This window comes from Dufourea novaeangliae, unplaced genomic scaffold (assembly GCF_001272555.1).
Source record: "Dufourea novaeangliae isolate 0120121106 unplaced genomic scaffold, ASM127255v1 scaffold228, whole genome shotgun sequence".
Lineage (NCBI taxonomy): Eukaryota > Metazoa > Arthropoda > Insecta > Hymenoptera > Halictidae > Dufourea > Dufourea novaeangliae.
This window is the reverse complement of record NW_015374150.1, coordinates 4357307-4382769: the sequence shown is the minus strand read 5'-3', so window position 1 is coordinate 4382769 and position 25463 is coordinate 4357307. Positions and strand designations below refer to the sequence as shown.

The 25463-nt window shown below is 39.7% G+C and overlaps 5 protein-coding genes across 7 annotated transcripts; 2 read left to right on the top strand and 3 right to left on the bottom strand.

Moving 5' to 3' along the window:
* Nucleotides 1–3: 3 nt before the first annotated feature.
* On the top strand, nucleotides 4–829 carry LOC107191749 (mediator of RNA polymerase II transcription subunit 10). The gene is made up of 3 exons (XM_015580850.1): nucleotides 4–150; nucleotides 469–552; nucleotides 640–829. The coding sequence occupies exons 1-3, from the start codon at nucleotides 29–31 to the stop codon at nucleotides 827–829; spliced, it is 396 nt and encodes a 131-aa protein (XP_015436336.1). The 5' UTR covers nucleotides 4–28.
* Nucleotides 830–1462: 633 nt separating this feature from the next.
* On the top strand, nucleotides 1463–4499 carry LOC107191568 (chitooligosaccharidolytic beta-N-acetylglucosaminidase). Its single transcript, XM_015580630.1, has 6 exons — nucleotides 1463–1533; nucleotides 2044–2452; nucleotides 2898–3344; nucleotides 3438–3949; nucleotides 4041–4171; nucleotides 4267–4499. Exons 1-6 carry the CDS (start codon nucleotides 1463–1465, stop codon nucleotides 4497–4499), a joined length of 1803 nt encoding a protein of 600 aa, XP_015436116.1.
* A 416-nt stretch (nucleotides 4500–4915) lies between these two features.
* Nucleotides 4916–15586, bottom strand: LOC107191589 (adenylate cyclase type 2). Its single transcript, XM_015580651.1, has 19 exons — nucleotides 15553–15586; nucleotides 10455–10600; nucleotides 9687–10016; nucleotides 9196–9390; nucleotides 8997–9103; nucleotides 8778–8889; nucleotides 8540–8667; nucleotides 8301–8459; nucleotides 8064–8196; nucleotides 7727–7800; nucleotides 7516–7621; nucleotides 7213–7277; nucleotides 6942–7118; nucleotides 6623–6863; nucleotides 6357–6520; nucleotides 5990–6230; nucleotides 5660–5914; nucleotides 5394–5511; nucleotides 4916–5254 (listed from the first exon to the last, which is right to left on the bottom strand). Exons 1-19 carry the CDS (start codon nucleotides 15584–15586, stop codon nucleotides 4989–4991), a joined length of 3051 nt encoding a protein of 1016 aa, XP_015436137.1. The 3' UTR covers nucleotides 4916–4988.
* LOC107191590 (histone-lysine N-methyltransferase E(z)) lies at nucleotides 12570–16424 on the bottom strand. Of its 3 annotated transcripts, none has more exons than XM_015580652.1 (12): nucleotides 16289–16424; nucleotides 15732–16045; nucleotides 15429–15668; nucleotides 15145–15361; nucleotides 14952–14975; nucleotides 14657–14757; nucleotides 14383–14560; nucleotides 13912–14286; nucleotides 13528–13818; nucleotides 13256–13438; nucleotides 13022–13187; nucleotides 12570–12946 (listed from the first exon to the last, which is right to left on the bottom strand). In XM_015580652.1, the coding sequence occupies exons 1-12, from the start codon at nucleotides 16422–16424 to the stop codon at nucleotides 12886–12888; spliced, it is 2286 nt and encodes a 761-aa protein (XP_015436138.1). In that variant the 3' UTR covers nucleotides 12570–12885. The 3 variants fall into 3 exon arrangements, with proteins under 3 accessions (XP_015436138.1, XP_015436139.1, XP_015436140.1); XM_015580653.1 differs by having other exon boundaries at nucleotides 15732–16033; XM_015580654.1 differs by lacking the exon at nucleotides 14952–14975.
* Nucleotides 16425–17488: 1064 nt separating this feature from the next.
* LOC107191567 (Niemann-Pick C1 protein-like) lies at nucleotides 17489–23909 on the bottom strand. The gene is made up of 23 exons (XM_015580629.1): nucleotides 23684–23909; nucleotides 23394–23608; nucleotides 23025–23155; nucleotides 22787–22949; nucleotides 22538–22724; nucleotides 22334–22447; nucleotides 22030–22247; nucleotides 21788–21886; nucleotides 21394–21596; nucleotides 20668–20868; nucleotides 20380–20584; nucleotides 20176–20292; nucleotides 19913–20093; nucleotides 19715–19842; nucleotides 19376–19636; nucleotides 19142–19305; nucleotides 18942–19068; nucleotides 18691–18816; nucleotides 18384–18580; nucleotides 18090–18321; nucleotides 17890–18003; nucleotides 17628–17790; nucleotides 17489–17535 (listed from the first exon to the last, which is right to left on the bottom strand). Exons 1-23 carry the CDS (start codon nucleotides 23907–23909, stop codon nucleotides 17489–17491), a joined length of 3819 nt encoding a protein of 1272 aa, XP_015436115.1.
* Between the last annotated feature and the right edge of the window lie 1554 nt (nucleotides 23910–25463).

Genomic DNA, 25463 nt, shown 5'->3' with positions numbered 1-25463 from the left:
TATCATGAAGGTGCATGAAGGCTAAAACATGGCGTCTGCATTGGAGAATTTAGAAACACAATTGGAACTTTTTATTGAAAATGTAAGGCAGATACGTATTATAGTGAGCGATTTTCAGCCTCAAGGGCAAAATGTATTAAATCAGAAAATGTAAGTATCATATGTAACTGCCTCTTACCCATTACGTCTGTAGTAAATTGATGCTGATTCGTCTATGTACTAAAGAGTAGTGTCAACTTGCTCTGTTTACACTAACGGTTGCCTGTGTTATTCGAGTATCAATTAATTTATAATACGTGAATTTAATTTATGTTAATTTGACACAACTTGTTTTTGAAAAAACAGAGAACATGTTAGATTTTCATTCGTGCGAGAAACAGGTTAATTATTGTTGTTCAAAGATATGTCAACGGAACGTATTATATGCTGTGTTAGTGTTATATAAACATGTTGTTTCACTTTTTTCAGTCAAGGGTTAGTAAATGGTCTACAAGAGATAGATAAGCTCAAGTCTCAGGTTCAAGATGTTCATGTACCTTTAGAAGTTTTCGAGTGAGTATATGTACAATAGATTAATTTCATTGGAGCCTATAAACAAGAACTAATGTTAGAGTTCTAATTTCTTGTATATGCTTTCAGCTATATCGATCAGGGCAGAAATCCACAGCTGTATACAAAAGACTGCATAGAAAAAGCATTAACCAAAAATGAGCAAGTTAAAGGAAAAATTGATGCTTATAGGAAATTCAAAGCAAATATGCTCGTAGAATTGACCAGAGTATTTCCACATGAATTGGCTAAATATCGAGCAATACGTGGTGACGAATAAACAAATAAAAGTAATTACATAAAATGATGCCTATGTCTATTTCTGTGCCTCTCCACTAACTCTTTAGTATACTCTAGATTTTATATTTTAGAATTTGGAGTCTAGAAAAAGCTTCTACAAACCATATAATGATCAGTCCATATCTTTTGTAGGATTAAGTTTCAAAGATGTTATGTTTAGAAGAATTCATTGCAAGATAAGCAAGTATAGTTCATAAGACACTAGTTACAAATAGTGCACAACACATCAGATTTGCCTATGATTGAACATGGAACATAGTTTATTATATTTCCAATGCTTTTGTTTAGAAATAGAATTTCCTGCTGGTAAATTTCAATATATCGTTTCTATTTATTTTAGTTGTACAATTAGAAGTTTCTCTTTTTAAATAGAAGACATGCATATGAACTGAAGATGTTAAAGAAGTTATTTTAATGGTATTACTTTTTTCTATAATTGTATACACGTAGATTTCCAAATTTATTACAAGCTATGTCGACGACACGCCACTCCTTAATTCCCCTTCCAATGACGGTCTCATATTTGCGCGAAGAGGAGGATAAAATCATTCGAAGAAAGTCGTGTGGTCACACGAGGTGCAACAATCTCGATCGTAGCTGTCGGTTAGAAAGTATGATTGCGTTGTTAATTGCTGTACTTCTTGTTCAAGTTAAGGTCAAGGTTGACGCCGTGGATTCGTATCGGTAAGTCTCCTGCCTTCTTTCTATTACACTGTTTTAACGCTAAATTTACAATTAGATTGAAATTCAAGATGAGACAATAAGTTTGCGTGCATATACGACGTATTCGAATTGCGTACAATAATATGTATTATCGATAAATACATACACGACATAATATCATACGAGTAAGACAGTTTTATGCAACCACACATGGCTATTGACGGCGTTAATTGTTAGAAGAACGATCGTATTTTGACAGGCCGAATCGGTTTGATTAGAAATCAGGACTCGTGGTCTGTTCTTATCACGGTGAAAGCAATAAGCAGGTGTTGTACAACTGTGTGGGTGACTTGAACGAAATGAATGTGTATCATTGGAAAATTGAATACGTTACTTTACATAATTTTTCATGTTATTTTATTATGTTTTCCATCAACATAAGTAGTATTTCCCGTAACTAGTAGTAGAGTTGCAAACCGAGACGGTTCTTTGTGATATAGCATTTTAAAACGGTATTAAATTTCTCCGTAGTTCCCCATGGCATTACAAATGCGAGGGTGGCCTTTGCAAGAAAGAACTGATAACACAGAATACGAGTGTACCGGTTTCAGTGGAAGTATGCGAATTGTTTTGCGGCGCAACCAGTTCGCTATGGCCCGCACCAACAGGTCACCTGTCTTTAAGCAAAAGCATGGTTCAACTCGATCCCGATCGAATCTCAATGGCAGACATAGACACTGACACGAAAATTAGATACCTCCTGGAAGCCAATGTAATTCTGTTACGAAACAATGCGAAGAAATCTGTCAGAGAATTGGCGGAAAGTGGTGGTGCAGGCATGTTTATTCGATTCGCAGGATTCCTCGAGAACAGCAACGTTAAGCTTACCATTGACACGGATGAAAGTTATACATTAGCAGTTACCCAGGTGGATAAAGCGGTGAGATTGCCAATTCTTTCGAAGAAAAAAAAACTTATTCTCCTTTTCTTCGTTTCGATCTTTCTATTCTAAAATATTTGGGGACAAAAAATATCCGGTGTATAGCCAAGGTGAACCGCGTGACCAGTTAAACGACTGATAATAATCGGTAGAAACAGGGGATTGGAATTTGGGACGGGTGGACAAGCGACTGACGAGAAGATCATCGAAATACAGAAGATTATTTAGAAACGGAGTATTGTCCAGTCGATACCGATTATGTGATCATCGGTAATTTATACGCAATCGACATTCGGTTGTTTTGTAGTTGTATAATTCCGTATTAATTAATGATTCTTCATTTTTCTGTCCGGAAGAGATTAACTCGAGTCTCTGAAATAATTTAGACATCGAAATATGAGATCACCGAAACAGCTGTATGCTTTTCTCTATTTGTAATATTTAGGTGTTAAATGCAACGATAACAGCGAAATCATACTTTGGCGCACGTCACGGCGTCGAAACGTTAAGCCAACTGATTGTTTTCGACGATCTAAGGAATCAGATTCAAATTCCGAGCGAGGTCTCGATTTCCGACAGGCCTGTCTATCCTTACCGCGGTGTGCTGCTTGATACCAGCCGTAATTTCATCGACAAATCAACGATATTACGAACGATCGATGGAATGGCCATGACGAAGCTGAACACTTTGCACTGGCATATCATCGATTCCCAGAGTTTCCCTTATGTCAGCCGTACGTGGCCGGAATTCTCGAGATTTGGTTCTTACACGGCCGAGAAGATCTACGACGAGAAGGATGTCAAGGAAATCGTTGAATATGGACTCGTTCGAGGCGTTCGAGTGTTACCGGAATTCGATGCACCCGCTCACGTGGGGGAGGGATGGCAATGGGTAAATGTTTCGTTTTCGTGAAGCCTCGTTAACGCAATAGTGCGTACTGTCAATGGTAGTACAGTGTTCTGTCATACATACATGGATTTTCAGGTGGACGACGATGCTCTCGTCTGTTTCAAAGCAGAACCCTGGAAAAAATATTGCGTGGAACCACCATGCGGTCAACTTAATCCGACCAGTGAAAAAGTGTACGAACTTCTCGAAGGAATATACAAAGACATGATGCGGGATTTCAAACCGGACATTTTCCATATGGGCGGGGACGAAGTGAATTTGAACTGTTGGAATTCGTCGGCCGCCGTTACAAGTTGGATGCGAACCGTGAAAGGCTGGAATCTGTCGGAATCGAGTTTCTACAAGCTTTGGGATTATTTTCAGAGTAGAGCATTGGAGAAAGTGATTAATGCTAATGACGGGAAAAGTATTCCCGTGGTATTATGGACAAGTGGTTTGACCAGCGCAGAAAATATTAAATATCTGGATCCCAGCAAGTATATCATACAGATCTGGACGAGCGAAGACGATCCCACTATCGGTAGATTGTTGCGAAACAATTTTAGGGTAATCTTTTCGAATTACGATGCGCTTTACTTGGACTGTGGGTGAGCAAATATTTTGAAACTTTCTTACCGTTCGGCGAATCGTTTCTCTTCCCTCATATTTTTCTTCCTTTCTGTACTTTCATTGTTTCAGTTTCGCGGCTTGGGTGGGCGATGGCAATAACTGGTGCGCTCCATACAAAGGTTGGCAAAGGGTTTACGATAATTCTCCCATGAAGATAGTTCGGTCGCAGCATCTCTATACCAAGAAAAATCTCATATTGGGTAATGTATCCTTTTAGTTTGAAAAGGTTTTCGTTGTCATTTTTCCAAGGAGTCTGCGAGTAAATTAAAGGGGAGATACGTACGCTTTATAATAGGAGGAGAAGCGGCTCTGTGGACAGAGCAAGCCGACAGTGCATCGGCCGATTCGAAAATTTGGCCTAGAGCCGCAGCGCTTGCCGAGAGATTATGGGCAGAGCCAGACTCGACTTGGATTCACGCTGAGCAGAGAATGCTTAGACAGAGGGAACGATACGTAACAAGAGGAATCGCGGCTGAGAGCTTGCAACCCGAGTGGTGTTTGCAAAATCAAGGCTTCTGTTACGCCTAACTTCTACACATTCGGACTCCTAACAAAATATGGATTCTGATTAAAATTCTGGCTTTCTAATAAACGCGCATCCGGCTGCCACCCGTCTTAAACCCCCTCCTCTACATTGTTATCATTGTAATTGTGTTTGACCAGTGACTTTTACTCGCATGTTACGCTTAAAAAATGTAAATACCACACAATTCGTGCAACACAAATGCAATCCCGGACGATTTTGTTCCACCAGTCGTTTCTCGATCGGTACTGAAACAATTATAAAAACAGATTAGTAATTTGGTAGTCGCATCAATAATAGTGATTCTTTGAAATTTAAACGTGAAATTAAAAACAAGACCACGATTAGCGAATAAAACGTTCTTTTCTCATTATTTTAAGTTAGGCTAAGTTGTACATTCGCTTGATCTCGTATTCGTGGCTATTCTCGTTTCGTTTCTTTCATCGTCCTGTATTTTTGTAGTGTTCATTCTCTTTGTATTTTTATTATGTGAACTAGTAATCATCTTCTTTGTTGTCAAAGGAGGTTTTCAGGAAATATGTGGTCAATGTTCCTTTTCCTTTAACGTGAGTCGGTCCCCGACAAGTTAATTCGTATCCAGCTGCCATCAGAATCTTGGCCGTGTCCTCGGTGACTTGGAGCTTTCCCATTTCTCCGCAGCTGTCCATTCTCGAGGCTACATTTACGGTGTTCCCCCAAATATCGTATTGAGGCTTTTGGGCACCGATCACGCCCGCTATCACAGGTCCGTGATTCAAACCTTAACGAGAAAAACAAAAATACGTATGGAGATAAAGAAAATGGAGAGACGCCTTTTGCACGTAGAAAGGAAGGATAAACGTGGAGAAATGGTATATAGAAACATCATTGTACATGTAATAAATTGACCTGAAACTCACCCATTCTCAGTTTAAATCTTTGAAACGATTCTTTATTGATTTGATCTAAAATCGTCATCAAAGCGAGAGCAAATTCGACGAGGATGATCACATTGTGATCTTGTTGATTCAACGGGTCCTAAAAGTCGACGAATGATATACCTAAATGTTAAGCCGGTATCTCGAAAGAGGCTGAAATACAGCCTTATAAATGTGTAGTATACATGTGGAAAGAAAAATCAAAATAATATCTCTGGTTGTTCGACGAAGCAAGATGGCAACCTTACCTTTCCATCGGTGTCTTCCTTCCCTGGACTGAGACCCGAGGCAAGCATGTAAGTACTACCGATAGTTTTGATTTTCTCGATTCCCGAAAATTTCGGTTTAAGCAGCAACTTATCAAAGTCACAGATAATCTCGTTCAGAAGCCGTAGACATTCCAGTCCCTGTTTATTTATGTCTGTTTCATCGTAAAACTCCTTGTAATTAGGGATAGACGCGAACATTACTGCTATACTACTGTATCTTTCGTGATAAAGATCCTATTGCAACCAGAAAGACAAGACAAATCAAGATTTTCTGGAATTGCTTACTTAACGTTTGAAGTAGCGTCCCACCTGTGTGGCTCTAGTATTTGTCAAGAAATGTTCCGCCACGTGAGCCGGCAATATGTTCTCAAGGAGTATCTTATTAATGCCTCTCATAGTCTCTACTTCATCCTGTTCGATTTTCAGTTTACTCTGCCACAGAAAATCAATCCTGGACGTGTACTCGACTTGTCTGTCCAAAACGTGAAGTACGAGACAGACAAGTGTGAGTAAATATCCAGCTTGAAGGAAACGGTGAACGCGATAGTATCTGCAAAGTAACATAAAAGCAAATTGAAATGTACTGCTCGGAGTTTATCATCTACCTTTCATTATTACTTCTGACCAGAAGTCACAAGGATCAGGGAAAAAAACTAGAAAGGATTCTCATATTTACCCATCGTTTCCGACCACTTGGAACAACCGTATGATCGAGAACTGTGACAACGTTACGAGAATCATTGTCACGGAGACGCACATTACACAGAATTTGAGCAAGAAACCGACACGCAAGTGGGTCCACCCAACGATCAGTGCCATTACCGTGGAATAGATGTACAACTGAAGGTGAAGAACATCATTTATGCGATACGTTTTGTCTGTACTTAGTCTCTAAGTAATTAAAGATCGTTAAGGAAGAAAGGAAAGATTCAGCTAGCTAACACGCACCGGCAAGACATCATACCCATTCGTCTGATCTATATCGATCAGGCTAAGCATGGACGAAACAGTCGACAGGAGCACCGTAATCAAGTATGCTGTTATTTTAATACCCCTGCTGGTAGCCAATCGATTTCTAATATCGTTGTCCTTGGTTCTGGTTCTGCCAGTCAACCACGAGATCGCCGTGAAAATGACCAAGGACAACGAACCAATCACGAAGCAGCCGTAAGCTATAATACTTCTGTAATATGTGTTTGTTGTACTTGCAATTTTACGCTCGAGAACGCATAAGATACACGTTTGTTAAATTTCACGTTACCTTGGCGAATAAATAATCTGAATGGGGAAAATCATTGCGTAAATTGTGCCGGAGGCCAGCAGGTACCAAAGATACTGTTCATCGACCTGTTCACGGAATCGAAGTTCTTGAGCTTGATCAGTGAATCGATAAGTGTAGGAAGACATACCCTCGGTACCGTTTCCACTGCACCAGCGTCTGTCACACACGAACCCGTAAACGTATCATCGATCAGAACACGATACGTTACTTTCGCCAAAGGTTACAGAATAAAAAATGGAAGGCAACTCACTTTATGTCGACGGAACAGCTGGAATTATTGTTCGCTAAAAGATTCGATTCGATCAATGCGATACTCTGGAAAAAATCAAACGAGAAATTTGCCGTGATTCTGTGTCTTCTTCTGTCATGTATTCCCATCTCATCTGTCACGTCTATCTTTTCCTCAGGTTTTTTTCTATCAAAATCGTTTGCTTGCTAGTCTAGCTCCAAGGTCATCGAATTGTTTAATCGATTAACAGACGGTAATCCAGAAAAATCGATGTCTTTTTCATTCTTTTGGAGAATAAAAGGAGAGTATAAGTTGTTTACTTACCGTCAGACCGATATTCTTCGCGAGGGTAGCTTCCGCGATATTAGCAAACGGCTTGTCCGCGCCCCAGCATTCGACGTACTTGGTCATTTTACTACTTGGTCTCGATCTTTTTAGAAGAAGAGAAAAATATTTAAATATCTATCGTATTTTCTGATTCAGTACATATCACGTTCTGAAGTGTACGAAAAGAATTTGAGAATGTCAGGTTTACCTCGTTGGTATCGAAGTGGGGCGACCTAATCCTTGCTTGCCGTTATCATCGTTGCAATTCTCTCGGTTGCTTTTCTGACGGAACACGAAAAGATCATAACTACTCAGCTGTCTGATTATTTACGGAGTTTTATTCTTATTTTATTTGTTTTATTAGGTGTACAAATTAATTCGTGGCCCCCACCTTTAACTATTTACTCAAAACTGCCCGAGAAATGGCGCAAATACGTAGAACGTCATAGGGAGTAGTTTCAAGAAATTTTTAAATGAACATCAAATCTATCAAAAGAAGGCCACGAATTAATCGGTACACCTAATATTTTGCATTGTAGTCTCACTTTCGGCGGCACTATCAAGAAAGTTTCAATATTGTGACGAGCGAGGTAACTCTCACGGGATTCTCCGTCGCCTGGTTCTACCTCGAAACGATTGCCCAGTTGCAGTAGGGTAGCTTTGGTTATATGTACCTTCCTATGGAAAAAGGAATCCGAGCAAAATGATCAGAAAACTGCAACTGATAGATTATTGTGTTTCGTAATGTATATAATTTATTTATTTGTTCTTTGAGATATTACCCCGGTAAACCGCCGCTCTCCATGTGATTTGCCAGTGTAACGTCGTCGCTCCATACGTCGAACTGCCATTTCCGTAGACCCAGTACACCGCACAAAACGTTTCCGGTGTGTATCCCGATCCTCATGTCAACGTTGAATCCCGTTGCCTCGCGTACGAATCTACGGCGTGTGAACAGCCAAATGTTTGCAACACTTCAAGGAATCACGAAACGCAAAGAAAACACTTTGTATCTGCTCACCTGATCGCATCGATCATTTCCAGTCCCATGTTCACGCAGTTGTACGCGTGATTCGGCCGTGAGATCGGTAGTCCTGAAACGCAGTAGTAACAGTCACCCAGGATCTTGATTCTCATGCATTGATTATCCTACAAAATGCATGCAAAATATTTTTTTTTACGGGTCCTCCAGTTCGATTCTTCGCGGAAAATGTGCAAAGGACGATACATACGCGACACCGAATGCTTTCTTTTTTTACCTGTGCAATTTGGTCGAATCTTCCGAACAGTTCGTTCAGAGTTTTCACCAGATCTGAGGCAGACAATTGTTCCGAGAGCGGTGTAAAATTCACAACGTCCGCGTACAGAATGCTAATTCGTGCGTAAGTGGAAATAGAAGATGATTTTCTGGGTATTATCGTGAAACCGTGTCGTTCCTCGTTACATGTAGCTGTGATTTTGAACTTTCGTTGACTCACCTAACGTTATTGTGTCTCTGCACGTACATTTCGTGAAATCTGGTCTGCTGATGTCTGCTAGCTTCTTGACACGCGTCTGCCATTTTCAGCATAATGCTCCTCTTTACCTGTTTCAATCATTTTGACGTACATACATATATGCATAGTACATGTTGTGTACTTATGCGTGCGCGTATAAATATAGTCGAGTGAAACTCACCTCGGCTGCTATATAGGCCGGAATAACGCTCAACAGTAATTGTTCTTGTTGCTCTCTCTCGCATTCTAACTTTATTCTGGACTCGATCACCGTTTTTGTCCCGGAGAACGTTCGACTGTGAGCGATCGCGGTTAAAATACTGTAGTACGAACCCGCGAGAACTGCCGCAATTAAGAACACAATTTCACCGCATATCTAGACAAACGAGAAACGAACCAGATTATTACGAAGCAAGCACAAATCTAAAATTGTATTTAGAAGATACAGTAAATTATCGATGAGTGCTCGGAAGGATCTCTACGTTAAATACTTTTCCTTTGTCTATCCACTATTGGAAGCTCGGCCCGAAATGTAGTTCATGAAGTGTAGAAGTCGTGTCTCTTTCCGTTAAATGCTCCAAAGCAGTCCCGAGTGTCGAGCGTTAATCGAAGATTTACAGTAATCAGTGCTGGGGAGCCTTCGAACACTCATCAATGATTTACTGTGAATACCTCGGCTATTTCATAATAATTCGAATAGGTGATATATGTGAATTTCCTGGCCACATGCACGACGATAAAGACAACCGCGAGAATTGTCGATGTGTGTCGAGTGCCTCTTGGTAGAACAGCGATTATCGCGAGGATCGCAACGAACAAGGGCACCGAGCCTTCCAAGGTCAGAATTCCGAATCCAAGGATCACGGAAGAAGCGAAACCTATGAGAAATCTGGCTCTGGCCGATGTCACGGTGGTTGGCAGCTGTGTCAAGAGCAACAAACTCAACGAAGCGAAGATCATTATCGTTAAGCTTGTTGCAGGGACGACCACTCTGTACAGATCCTGCAAACAGAAGAACTATTAATATTTACCTAGTGGGAGGGTTTTCGTGTTTGCAAATATACAACTTCAGATGTTTTAAAAATATTCAGAAACTACCACTTAACTTTCATTTGTCAAACTTTACATATACGAAAATTGAGTTTTCCGTATTTTCTGCTAACAATAAGTATTCTAGTTCATATTTAAAAAAGACATATTACTACGTCATCCGATATTAAAGTTTTAAGAAGGAAAAAAGGAATATAGGTCCATCGTTTCGTCTTCCGTTTGCGATACTCGATGATTTTCGTCATCTTCTTGCTATTTTACACATATTGTTCCTACTCCATTTTCTTTATCGTTCGACGCGTATTTGGGTATACATACGTGATGCTGGTACATTCGTTGAGAACAATGAAAAATACGATATAAACGACAATTGAAACGAGGTAAATTTACCCGGTAGTTGCTGGCGCAAAGAACTCCCATGGCTAAAATCGAGGCGACCAGAGCGACCAGCAGAGTACCGGTGTACAGGGACGCTGTCAATTTTCCCTCGTACTTGTCGCGAAGCTGTTCCAATTCCTTCACGTTCATTTCATTCGCAGCGCATTCCTTCGTTTTTTCTAGAAAGCAACATCGATCAAACTGTACTATATTTTAGTGTAATTACTGGTAAATGAAGAAGTTATTAGCATAGAACAAACAAGGAGAGATTCTTCCATCGTGCGTCGCGAAGTATCGTTAACAGGGGACTTAGGGACGCACTACACATTCTATTGTTCTTGCGTATACCCTAGAAAGACGTTTCATCGGAGAACAGGTGTCAATGATCGGTACAAAAGGAATCGCGGTTGCGTCTCTACATATGTATCGTGTACATCCACCGGCGCATAATTACATACACGGAACATCGTCGATCGATTCACGTTAGAATTTCGCGTCGAACGACGTCAACGGTGTCCGGAGGTGGTAGAGGCGGAGTCGGGAACGGAAGCAACCGCCGCCGCGTCCTACCTCTTTATTAATAGCGAGTTGTATCCAAAATAAATTGATACGAATAAGACCGTGGCAGAGTGAATAATTTCATTTGATAATTTCTATCGCAGAAACACGTAGTAGATCATTTAATTTTCTGGTCTTCTCGGAGACGAGGATTTATGTACCCTCATAGATGTGTTTATGGAAACAAGGAATGTGGTTGTTTTTGAACTTCATCTGGAAAGAATGCATGAAATGGTCGTAATTGCGTACGCCTAAATATTGTTACAGGTGTTAGTATCTTTAGAATCGAATTGGTGATTTGTATCTCGCAGTGGTCGTACGGAACAGCCAACAGGGAGATCGTATTCGCAGACGGGTCTCATCCTTAATTGCTACTAATTCCAGTTCAAGTTCACGCGCGAGACCACTCGAGACAACAATTATTATTATCCGTATCGATCGTTGATATGAGATAGAAATTCAATCTTTTTATTCTATCGCAGCTGTTCAATTTTTGTCACCTTAATAATGATCGATCGATCGAGGACCAATAACTTGAACCGCATTATTATTAGTTCTTTGTTGTGTCGGCAGCATAAAGCTGTAGTAATTTGTCAATTGCGTTCCCGCGTTTTTATATTCACCGATTCGTTAAAAATGAACACTACAATTTATCTGCTAAGCATTTAAATTTCTCCGTACTCAATTTCTGTTCTCCTAAGTGCAAACAAAAAAAAACGTAAAAATTTTCGAACCATTGATAAGGTTTCCTTCATAATCCATTGAAATTGAATATAAATGAACGATCGTTGAACTAGATTGTTACCTTCGTTTGCTATGCTGTTGTCAAAATTTCCCTCCATTCTTTTTTCCATTTCGTTGGTCAAATCTCTTCGGTTTATTTTCTCTGTCACCAATTAAAAGTTTTCTATCACTGTAAAGTTTTGTTTAAAACTGTGTTTCTACGCGTGCTGATCCAACCGACCAGTCGATCATTGCGTTTCGAAACGCGAGCGAACTGAAAGAAAATGGAATGTTCTAAATTCTGCGTGCACCCACGAAACTCACACAACACCTTTACATAAGTCAACTTATTTAGATCCTTCCTAAAAAAAAAAAGTAAATTAGACACCGAAGCAACAGTCTCGTTGCTCGTCGATTATTTGAATTTTTACGGCTTGTCTTTTTAATGTTTCTCCACTACGATCTATGATTCGATTCCTATAACTAATTCGACTAACAGAAAGTTAGCTGACACGACGCGCGACGCAACCGTACATATCTCGCACTGGACCAACCGTTTTCCCGAGTGCGAAACTTACAACTGCTGGCCGAATTACGAGCCAAGTTTATCACAAAGCTTTCCTATAATTCGTTCAGCGTAACTTCCCTGCCAGCTCCGCCACGTGTTCAGATAAAGTATACACGGAATACTTTTTATATTTATTGTGATAGTATTACATTGTTCAAGCTTCTCTTTTTCCTTTATTTCCTTATGCTATAGTGTGCATGCATTAAAATTCTATTAATCGTGATTTCTAAGTCGAAAGTAAACTTGTAGCATCATTCAGTCTTATTTTCTACGGGCCGTTCTATTCGTCATCGAAATTTATTTAATGCAAACACAATTATGAAATTCATTCGGTGGCGTTCTATTCTAGAATATAAAGAACAATAGAACTTTATTTTTTCAAATACGTTTTATTTGCCGATTCCACTAGACTGGAGAGACGAGATATCTTGTAACACTAGTGGAAGTTTCTTATTATGTGTCGCTTGAATCATAATAACGTAAAACGTAAGGCTTTCATCCAATGAGTTCATGGCATCAGGTACCCGATACGGAAAGTATTTAGTTTTTACAATATTTTTTTCTCCTTGCGTTTTCAAATTAATGACAATTTTTTCACAAAAATTCCATCTCACGTTCGATGCCGACAAATTTCAATTGTTCCGTTGGTCCGTATCTGTAACAAAACACAGAATAATATTGTTCTGTTCGAACGATGGCCACTTTTGATAACGTTAATCTTTAGCTTTACCTATAATCGAAAAACAGTTCTTCACCGGGTTGAATAGCTCGCTTAGCAAAAATACCTATCCTATGGTCACCGTTTACCATCATCACTTTCGCATAACAGTTAGGATTTATTGAATGATTGGCGAATCTTATTTTGTTTCCCTTTCTCGTAGCGTCTACCACGAAGTCTGTAAGTAAAAAATTCAAGGGTTATTACGAGTGTGTAACGTTTCAATGGTTCCGCGATCTTTCTTACCGTTATTGAGATTGAACAGGAAACTACACATATATTTGTCGTATACTTTGCCCCTTCTGTCAGCTTCATCCTGACTTATAATTTCACCACAATATTCAGAAATGAACTCGTTCTTAGCCGCGGATTCCTTAAGAAATATTCCCCAACCGGCAACATCGGACGGTGCCATTAAAAGATGTTTATCTGAAAATTATTTTATCCACTGTTAACAGTTGATAATTTTCACAATGCAGAAACGATCGATCACAGTGTAGAAACGATTGGTTACGCACGAAGACCGCGTTGAACACTGACATTCTTGCAAGATATCTTAGTAATGTGAAACTGATCAGCGCCACAAGTCTGGCAGAGATCTGGATCACATTCCCTTACGGCTAGATAACAAGGGCATTGTTTTGTATTGCACTGAGCTTTGCATCTACAACCTGGGAACCGGTTTTGACATTCGCTGCTGCACTGACAAAACTTTTCGCAGAAATTCTGTGCCTGTATACAGGGACACGAGTTGTCGCATTGTCTTCCTGGATGGTCGCAAGGTGCAAAATTATGGACATGATTAGCACCTTTGAACAGAGAAAATATGTACATTATACATTAAGGCTCTAGAGAAACGAGCAAAATATTGTTATATTGTTTATTTTCTGTATTAATATTACCAGAATCCTTTTTCAGCTGTATCTTCCTGCAGTGCATCGACCAAAGTCTGTGTTTCTTTTTCTTCTTTCGCGGGGGTGTAAAGTCCTTCAAGTTTTCAATCGCTGGAATATCCGAGGCTTCCTTCTGCGCGAATCGATACACTTCCTGACACGTTTTCGTCAACATTATTTGTGCCAATGCACATGGATTACCGGGAAAAGCTTTATGTAGAGCTCGAAACAAACTTTGCTCTGAACCGGTCCACGAAAGTTCATTTTCCGTTTTAATTCGTTTGTCGAGACCCAGTAGTGTAAATGGCACCTGATTTTCCGGTTGGGTTTGGTCTTCCATCGTCTCTTCCGGTCGTGTTTCTTTGTTGACGTTCTGTTTAAAATCTGATGCGACAAAACAAATATTTACTCGTATTAGGTTCCTTCTTTCTGTTTCGCTTTCCTCTCTAGTCTTTAGTAGCGAACGATAATTATTATTACCTTGACAACCACCACCTTGACTGTATTTGTTGCTATCATTGCTGTCTTCGCTACTTGCTTCGTTTCCTGAATCCACACTCGCTTGTTTTCGTACTTTTCTAGGAGCTCCACGTTTCTCATCGCTTTCCTCATCTTTTATGTCAGCCGCTTGTGCCGCCAGTTTTTCTTTCATCCCCTCCTACGTAAGGAAAGGCGAGTTACTCCCACATAAACGGACGTAGGAATCTGTTTGGTCCTGCGTTGTGATAGAGTATAGTTATTTTTCGTTTTTTACCAAGTGCATGTAACATTCTGTCCCACACGGTTCAGAGAACGGTTTCAGGTCGGGTCCTTTTCGTTTTTGCAAGTTCGGTCCCGGATGGCAGACTTGAAGACCTGAAAGTAATTGTGCGAATTCAGTGAAAAGACATTACAAAACGAACATTTAACAAGCAGAAAAATTTAATAGAGGCAACAATGAACGACGAATGTACAATTGAGGATGAATCCTTGATGATGTCTTCGTGCTAAACGACAAAAAAAATGCATTCGTTCAGACATGATCGCTTGTATGGACTGTTGTTCTTTACCTTGCGGCGAAGTTCCCCTGGCTGCTACGATAAATCAGGAATCATAAATTATTGTAATTAACAATTGCTCGGTTTAATATCAGAATCCTACATGCACGGCCGTTACGCTGCATCTTGGAGTGGTTATTGCAAACAAATTAAACTACCTAATTCGAATCGAGCAAAGACGATTCGTTTCAGTTATGGTACTCACGGTGGAGAAAACAGTCGTATTTGAAGCATCGTCTACAAAAAAGCGTGTGAAAGGAATGCATCGTTTGTTCCCGTGGCACGCTTTTTGCATTCACACCGTCAATATTAGGTGTGCACTCCGGTGGCAAAACGTTTGGATCCGATCTTTCTGTTAGTTCTATATATTTTTCCTTCAATTCTTCTGGCCTTCCTTTGTCGGGAAACATACTGGATATTGCCTAAAATTCATACGAGAGGAAGAATGTTTGTAACGCAGACTAATTATACAACATTCATCTTACTCACATTAAATATATGCATAGTTGGAAATGGATTCACTTCTGTTTTAACATCTTCCGACGATTTTTCAGATTTAACTTCTGCTTTGATGCTACTACTATCTCTCTTGTCTTTATCCTCTTCCTTCTCTTTTCCTTTCTTTGTATGCTCTCTTTCCTTGTCATCTTTTTCGTACTGTGCCAAAGCATTTACTAAGTCCACAAATATTGAATCATCCATGAAACCAGATTCTCTGTCTCCATGAACCTACAGTAACAAAAATTTTATTTGATCATCTTAAAAGAAATCCAAGAAATATTGGTAACATACTTTTCCGTCGTAATTTTTTATTAATTCTTCAATAAATGTGCCATCTTGATCTAAAATCTCATCTCCCATATATGGTATGTTATGTAGCACAGTTTCATCTTCGACCATAAAGTTCTGTTGTATAGGTGCCCAGGTGTACATGGTTGGTATAGGAGTAACTGCACTAATAATTTTAACCGGACACGTTTGCACATCTCCATCAGAGCTGGTAATTTCTGCCTTTTTCATACAAGAAACATGTGGAGGAATGTCCTGCATGGCTAACCACATTGCTTTTCCATCGGTCCATCTTTTTTGTTCAACTGATAACAGTTCTAATGGTTTGATTGAGACGTAAAATATGCAATCAGTAAGTTTGTATTATAAAGCTTGATAAACAGTGCCTCAGGTATATATGTATACAATGCTTTAATGGGCTGTGTAACATAACGTTTTCTCTTTCATATTAAATATTATTCACTGAAGAGGTACTGTTTTTTTATTAGAAATAAGACTTTTGTTTCGTATCCCTTGGATAAAGTTTTAAATGAAATATTGTTATGAAAGAGCATACCCACCAGACATAACCTTGCGATTTTGATTCCAAGCTATTTTCACCTCGTCCGCTCGTTTGTAGCGTTTCATTTGTCGTAAACGCATGTACTCGGACTTTACGCGTTTCCTCCATTCCGCAGATATTTTTGCTTTTGACATTGCGACGAAAGATTAATTCATCATTCACAACACACAATACAGACACCTTGCAAATGTCAGACGCGCGTCTATATTTGCTATGTATAATAGAAGTTTCTTGCGCAGTTTGTAATCTTGCAGTTTGCCTGCTGCGTTCCCTAGTGGCGCGTACTGAACTAAATCTGACAGCATCTGACAGTGAATCATGAGTTTTAAATATTGAAATGCATGTGTATAGAAAGAGTGCTCAAATTTATGATTAAATTGGTTTCTACATGATGATGAAAGTTGTCGAAAGACTCGTGGTGTTATTTATGGTAGAACGCGTAAGTTACTCGTAATTTAATATATCTTTCAATAATATATCTGTCAGATATTTCATAAACTTTGATACCCTTATCAAATTGGCGGGAAGAATTTAATATACGATGCAAGTGCGGTTGTGTCGACGTATGCATTTTTTGGTGAGTTATAGATCGTAAATTTTAGATTAAAACGGCATCTCGGTACTTAAAGGTTAATATTCTATTTCGTTAAAATTGAAATTGGAATGGGAATGGGATCTACTCTCGCAGGTGTAGCACAGGTATACTGTTAAAACGAAATTTTATTAAATATCTCGAGCAACGTTCATTCGGTTTATATGAATTTCATTTGTTATCTAGTCGATATAATACAGCTACTGTCATTTTAACACACTGTCTTTAAGCGTGTACCCTCATTTAATAATAGACGCTTGATTGAGATTCAAATGACAGGTGCACATTGATCTTAGTACTTGGTTTAAGTAGAATTTTACGGAAAACCTGATAAGATTTTACAATCTGTCGTACAGTGACATTATCGAAATCCGTAAGCAAGATTCTAAACAAATATCGGACGCGTCGTTTCGAATCGTCGAACAAAAATCACTCGTATGGAATTTCCGTATAGGCATAGTTTGGTGTCAGCCAGTTGCAACAAGGATCATTAGATCCAGGATCGTTACATCCAAACGGAAACACCTCGTTTCTTTGTTCGCTGTTGTCTGAATGCTTACTCCTTAATACTTAAAATTACACTGTACATTGTACCTATGAAATTGATCATCGTTCCGTTGTGTAATGTTGTTTACGCGCGTGTCCTGCAGGTCCTGCAATGATGAATAAACGTTTTTGTCAGTATTACCCACAGTGTAACGCGATGCAAACACGTAATCGGAGGTGTGTACGTTCTATTCCTTACCGACAAGACTCAGTAACACAGGCAAAAATATAAGACCGTGTGCGGCGCCAAACAGTACGATGCCGAAGTACATTCGGAAATAAAACACTTGAAAGACTTGAGTCTTCGAAAATGCCAATACGATAATTCCTATAATCTTCGTTAGAGTAATACCGGAGAAAACCTGGGCGAACAGGAAAGTCATTGATTCATCAATTGTTCACAGGGCAATACATATGTGCTGTATATTGTGTAAAAATGGTTTTTCGTCTAGTGTACTTACAGAACTTCCCACTCTGTTCAACGTCTCTGTGGCTCGATCGATACTCGTCGTTGCCGTAGAATGCAAATATGCGTGTATAATGTGGCTACAAAATTCTACGGAGATACCAACCGCCTGCACAGGAAAATTCACATTTATCGTGAAATGAATTAACGACGTTCTTTAATGTATCACGACGTGAGTAGCACCGTTTTACGTACCATTATCAAATTGACGAGGGAAACAGCATTCAATTCGATATACCACCAGTACATGAGGCCACCTATATTGACGATGATCATGAGTACCGTCAATACTACTGTCAGTGCCGAGAACAGTGAAAGTCCGGTTAGGAGCAGGGTCACTAAGAAGATGATGCAGAGAGACAGACCCAAGGACGATATCGCTTCTTTCCAGATTGTTAGGTATTGTTCGTAATAGACGTAGAATATGCTGAAATGGTGAAATGTCAATTTTTGATGTTCGATCCAGAGATGTTCCACGCGCATACCAACCTGTACGGAAATACAGTTATCCCCTCTTTCGTGAATTCATTCTTATTGATCATCGTCGAAATATCCTCAGCCAACTTTCTAGAAAATTTCAGTGATTCATACCAATCGGATGATTTTTTTAACGGGGTGTGATAACCCATGAAATAAGTGTCGCTGATATCCGTTAACCCGTGTTTGTCGACCAGGTAATTCATTCCCTGAAAAATTTCAACAGTATTATTACTATATCTGTAGACGAGTTGCGATAGAAGAAGAACATAACTACGTTAACACACAACTATATGTATATTTAAAGGAATAATCTTACTTCGAGATAGGCGGGTCGACCAGCTTTTGCGCAAATGGGATCCGGAATATCTTCCAGGAAGTAGGGTATATATTTTCGAAAGCTCTTTGCATCCGGCCGCGAGTGTTCTGTATTAATTTTGCAAGGCTTACACAAGCCACCAACTAGAAAAGAAACATTAACAATAAGTGCTGTTACTAGGGGTTACAGTTCTCTCGAGCACATCCTTCAAAGTTGCTCGTCTAGTGAATGGAAATACATGAAAGAGTAACGTCACAATTACCATTTGTATGTGGACAAAAGGACTGATTATTTGGAAAGTACATGCAACATTCTGGATTACTCGACCACTCCATGTAATCGTCTATCCAAGAGGAGGCTGCCTTCGATAGATAGGATCTAGAATGTAAACGATACGATAAGCACCGTGCAAATCCCCGGTATAATACATCATAACCATAAGAATACAAACACTTCGGGCCGTTTGGCTGCCGAATAGATTTGCGTGTACAGAGAATCGGTATTGCATCCTTGGCCCCCGCAGACCGTGTTCTGGACATCTTCCTTGCTGTAATTTAGACCAGGAGTCAGCACAAAGTAGACCGGTGGACCCATCGACAGAAGATCTTCCATGAACTGAAAATATTGAGCTACGCGTTATCGTTGTGCACCGTGACCGTCGTCGCTCGTAACTTGAATAGATTACTTGAAAATATTTCAGAACGTAAGAATCCATGGGCATCGAAAGCTTCTGCTCCAAACCGATACCAATTTTTGGCAGCATCACTGCTTGTGTAACCAACAGTCCGAAGAATAGGATCATCACGATTATCCGGACCGGTGTCTTCATGATAAACGGCGTGTAAACGCGTTTGAATATCATTTCTACCAGACTGGAATGTTCGTCGACTTTATTACAGGTATCCTTTTTCGTTTTCACACAACAGAACACGTCCAAGTAATTGTTCTGAAATATCGAAAATCGTCGTTAGATAATTGCCCCATTAATCGTCACGAGATTGGATGTTGGTGAAAACTTTTCTACCTGAAATCTTCGAGCGTCCAACGATAAGAGGCTAACGAAAGCCGTGATTTGTAAGAGAAAATTGATCAGAATGGAGAGCGAGGCGTACATCGCGAAAGTATTCACGGCCGGCATCGCGGACAATGTTCCTGTAAAATGTGTTTGTTGGTGATTCTATTGTTAATAGCTTTAGTCAAACACAGAACTTTTCATACTAACCGATGAGAAAACAAAGACACTCGGATGTAGTGGTGAGCAGCATCGACGGACCCACCTCGGCCAATATCTTCCCTATGCGATCGGGTATCGTGTCCTCGACGAGTTTCGGACTTCTCTCGTACGTTTGCACCATTATGAAAATATTGTCCACTCCCACGGCCAATACCAAGAATGGAATTACCTAGTTACACCAATAATGAACGGTATAGACCACAAAGACATCGCCTTTATCATCGTTGACGGTTTTACACGGTTTCTCTCACCTCGATCGTAAGCAGTGTCGTAGGCACACCGATGTAACCGAACATACCGAGAGAGCAGCCCACGGATGCCATCACTATTACGATTCCGCCAACACTGAGCATGATTTTACTGTGCACCTGAAATCGTAGAAAAGGACGATCGGTGATTGTACGAAATTATAAACAGAACCATCTCGGAGGAATTAGAAAGGTATTTTTGCTTACAAGGTATTCCTTGAAGGAACACGTTATTTTCCCGAGAGCAAAGGCGACGTAAAGAAACATCAAAATGTAGCTGAAGATCACCGTTAATATTTCCGCCTGCGACGATCGTTCCAGTTCATCTTGTATCGATTTCTCGGTCGTATACGCGACATCCATGAAGCTCGGCCGTTCCTTTGCATCCCATTCTCCCATAAAGTCGATAAACCTAAATCATGGTTTATCTATGGCTTTCTTTCTCGACTACACTTCCTTTCTTATTAATCTAGAGAGTTAATCGTCGAGTCTTACCGCTGTTCCCATTTATACGCTGGCGCGAGTTTCGATGCGTTCAACGAGTTCTTCACCATAAACGATAGAACCAATCCCTTTGCTTTGATGTAGTCCGTGGAATCGTAGTTGAATTCGTTCTCGCGAAGAAATCCTCCGTAGGCTAGGGCTGGGAAGACTGGCCCTTTGTACGGGGCTATACAGTCGGGATTGAACGGGTTTCTATGAAACAAAAATTACAAATAGTCTGACTGCAGATCGAATCCAATTTACCGTTACGGACCCAGTTCCTGATAAGTTTAGTATTTATGTATAGATACCATGTAATAAGTTCATTATGATAAAAATGTATTCCAAAAAATTACTAAAAAATTAGTAACTATTTTGAAATTTATATGTAAAATTTAATAGCTCAGAGTGAGATACAAACATATGATTTAGATGATCAGAAATTGCTCCCTTTGCGTTTCTTACTTTAAAAGTGAAATTATAATTTAATTATTATTACTTTTGCACCTTTGTTAATAAGAAATTAAAGGTAAAATATAGATTTATTCGAACAACAACAAATCTTTTTGGTTAATTTGATTAATTTTTCTAATTATACATTAAAAAAGTCACGATGGTTACTTTTAAGTGATTAGGAAATGGGTCCGTAATGGTAAGTACCGTACGAATTTTTTCGTTTCGGCCATTACTACGGTAGGGGTTATACAAGTTTCACGCCAGTAATTACACTTTACTTACTGCGCGCACTTGTACAAGTGGTCCAAATAACTGATCTTGTATCCACCGGATATGTCCGTTTTATTGAACTTTTTCAGATCGTTCTGAAAGTATCCCCACACGCTTTGCACCGTACAGAGATCCAAAGTGGTGGGCCCGGTGAAATCGTTTCGAATCGGTGCATGACAAATCCGCTCCAAGCCTTCGTCGTCGTCTTGTCCGAGCTGCGAACGTTTGTCCATTTTATTAAGGCTACATTGCCGATTTATTCGATAAATATTGTTCAACACATAAAATATCTCATAACCGTTAATGGTTCGTATTCAGCTCATAAAGATCTATCGGAAACATCCAATGAGATAGGAAAAAAGTTAAAAATTGTTGAACATTATTATCGAAGCAAAGGAACGCTTACTTGTAATATTTTCCTTTGAAGCTCGTATACGGCGAGCAGAAATTTTTCATGGAAAACGGGGCCAAATTCCAAAAGACCATCCGACGTGTTGTGCTTCACCTAGAATCGTGTTCGAGAGATTTTCCAAGATTAAGCATGCATGTAGATAAGATAGTACACGTGTTCTCTATGGTATCTCTATCTACGTTTCTATTTTTCTATGGTTCTTTTTCTTTGGTTTACATAGAATTGCGATCGGTTACCTTGCCGAGTCCCACGGCTTTGATGTAAACCTGTTCGGTTCTGTAGAAGGGTTCGAAACGCGAGTCGAAGTAATCTTTCTCGACTCTTGCTCTGCTGGTTGGCGCGGCCCATATTTCGATCGGATCGCTCGTCACCGAAAGCTGCATGATCCCGTAGCTCAGACCCAGTACGATGTACGAGCAAATGAAAAGTGTGATTTTTGGATTCGTCGCGAAATCTGAAAATAATAATAATAATTTATTGTAACGGGCCTACATTCGCAACAAATATGAAGGATAGAGAAAAACGGCGAAACTAACGTACATTTTCCCCAACCGCTGAACAAATCGCGAAACACCTTCTGAGAACTGCCGCGACACCTTCTTCTGGATTTCTCGCTGATTTCCGAATCCGTGTCTTCGTTCTCTAATATTGGAGCTGTTAGGAAAGATTGCCGATCAATGTTCACATATATGTATACATATACGTAGATTTTTCGCGTAGGGGAGAATTATTCTGTCGTCGTACCTCGATTCGGAGATCTCCGCTTCAGAATTCCGTAAACGATTAATATGGTCAACACGAACAAGACGCTAATAATGCTTGCTATCACTCCGTAACCACTGTGCCCGAAAATGAGAAAGTCCGTAACGAAATGTTGTATACCATGATTACACGCTCTTGGACAGTCTGTACAGCTGCATGCCGATGAACCCTGTTGAACGGCATCTCGTTAAAATATGATTCGTATTCGGACCGTACAGTACACGTAATTACACTTAATTCGTCTAATTCTTCAGCACGTTGCTTTATCGGACTTACGTCATACTTTTCGCCGCATGTTTTCGTCGGTTTGTCCCAAAATGTGTTGTTCGGGACAAAGTGCAGTCGGAAATGTATAAAATTGTTCGCAATCGGATCACCCTGATACTCGTACCATCTGTGACAGAAAATTAGACGAAGATTAGTAAAGTTAGCAATGGGTAATTATAGCTTGATCGTTTTACAAACATACTTCTTTGCGGAACATCTGCTAGCGCCGTGAACCCCACACGCCAAATCCATGGCTAAATTTCCACTGGCCGGATGAACGACGGTTTTACAAGAATCGAACGTACCGTTCAAGTATTCTTCTGAAACGAGAGCCTAAACATGCATCGAAATCGAGTGTTAAACAATCGATCCATGTTCGAAAATTCTTATGTTTCGTTACTACATATTTTATTTAATTTAGTTTCATTTAATTTATTGTCATTCACGGGAAGACCCATTTTATACAAAAGTTTAACAAGAAAAAAAAGCATTGCATAACACTATACATATACATGTTATTCTCGCTATATTAAGCGGTGTAGCCACATTTCAGCAATACGAATGCATTTACCTTGATCTCCGTAACGTATGATTGGCCTCTGGAATTCACAGCGGTGTCCATGACCTCCATAAACTGACTTTGCACTGGACTGCAGCTCATGTCGCATATTAATTTGTAGGCATTTCTCACACAGGTCGGACACCTGCCGAAAACACCCTCGACCATGCCCATCTGACCGAGCAGCGTTCCGATGGTGCCGTTGTCGCAACATAATTTTGGCATGTCTGAAAATTCATTTGAACTCGTTGGAAATTAAAATTCTTCGCTCGTTTAGATTGTCTACTCGTGTGGACACGTACCGGTCTCTTCGAAGTATTGGGGACATTTCTCGCGCAGCTTCTTCGCAATTTCCTTGTCCTGGATCTGTTGTGGTGGATCATTGGAAACGCATGTGACATGCTTCGTACTTCCTTCTTCTGTGCAGTCTCCGTACCATACGCAATGCGGCTCCTCCTCGATACTGTGCGATACCGTTAAAACGCAGAACAGTGTCAGCAGAACGTTCAGAATTCGATTGGGCTTCATCCTGTTGCATCGAATCCGCGCTGAGGCCCGGATACTGTATCTTTTTCTGCACAAATTTACAATGCCGTCGTTTCTTATAATCTTTGGATTTCATAGACTTTTATGTCTGTTTATTTATTGGCAGGGATCGCGCGGGCATGTAATTCGGAAACCAAAAGAAGAGTGATTATTTATTTCTTTAATTACTTGGACAAATTCTCGATAGCCAAATCTGTGCACTTTACTTACCCTTTCTCCTGTGCTGATCGTAATCGTAACTTTCCTTTGACAAAGTACACAGCACTCGAGGTCCGTGTCTCGTTGATCGGACGGTTAGTCGTTCTTGAGTGACTGTGTAGAAAGGTTGTTAACTAATTTTCATCAACTTGGAATCAAGTTTATCGCTAGACATGTTATCGTGTATCCTCAAACCACGCTAAATAAACGAAAGAGAGAAACAGAACGATACATCGATAATTAATCGGCTAATGAATCTTCGGAATCGATATAATGTAATTCGATAATAATTATCTTCGTGATCATTGGATTAAGTGTATTGTGCACACCTGCGGTTTACCCGATAACAAAAGAGAAGATTATAACACGTAAAATTTGATCGACACCTGGTGTTCTACCAGTCATGCCTGAAAAGAATTAATATTTCGCTGGGAGATAGACGGAAATTATCTTTCGCTGTAAACGGAAACGCACGTGTACCTACGAAGGATTGAGAATTATTGTCAGGCGTGCGTACAACACGGGACAATGGATTAAACAGCAGTCGAATTACTGGGTAATCATATTTTAATGACTCAATGATTGTACAAATGGATCACTCTTGAATGTTTTCGTGTAACCGAGGAACAATCATAATAAATACAGGAATGTTTGCAATCGGAGTGTTCGTTTTCTAAATTCATAATTACACAGTCGATGAAAACGTAAACAATTATGCAGTTTGTTATCGCAGCGTTTGCATTCGTACGTAGAAGAGTATTTTTTTCATTTTCGACTTTCGTCTCGCAAGTTTTTCTGTACATCAAAAAAGGAAAAGAATGCGGAAAGACTCGTTACATTCTTATTTTTACCCCAGCTTCGTTTCGTTATAACGCGACCCCATCTTTTTCATCGTATCCTGCTCCACAGTTAGATGCTATTCTCCCTTATGATCTATAATAATTCTATCAACCATCTAAAATCTTCGTATTCACGGGACACTCGAATAGATTACTTCATCCTTCTTTTCATTTTCGTTCGTACTGTTTCTTTTTCGCGCACAGCGCGCACACAGGCACATTCTCTGTCATTCATTCACTTAGTCATTCACTCAATCAGACATTCACTCATTCACTCACTCACTCACTTACTCATTAATTTTCTCAGTCAGTCATTCACTGACTCACTCACTAATTTAGTCACTAATTCACTCAGTCAGTCATTTAGTAAGTCATTTAATAAGTCATTCAGTAAGACATTCAGTCAGCTATTCTGTCAGTCAGTCAATCAGTCAGTAAGTAATTAAGTAAGTAATTCAGTAAGTCATTCAGTAAGTCATTCGGTAAGTCATTCAGTAAA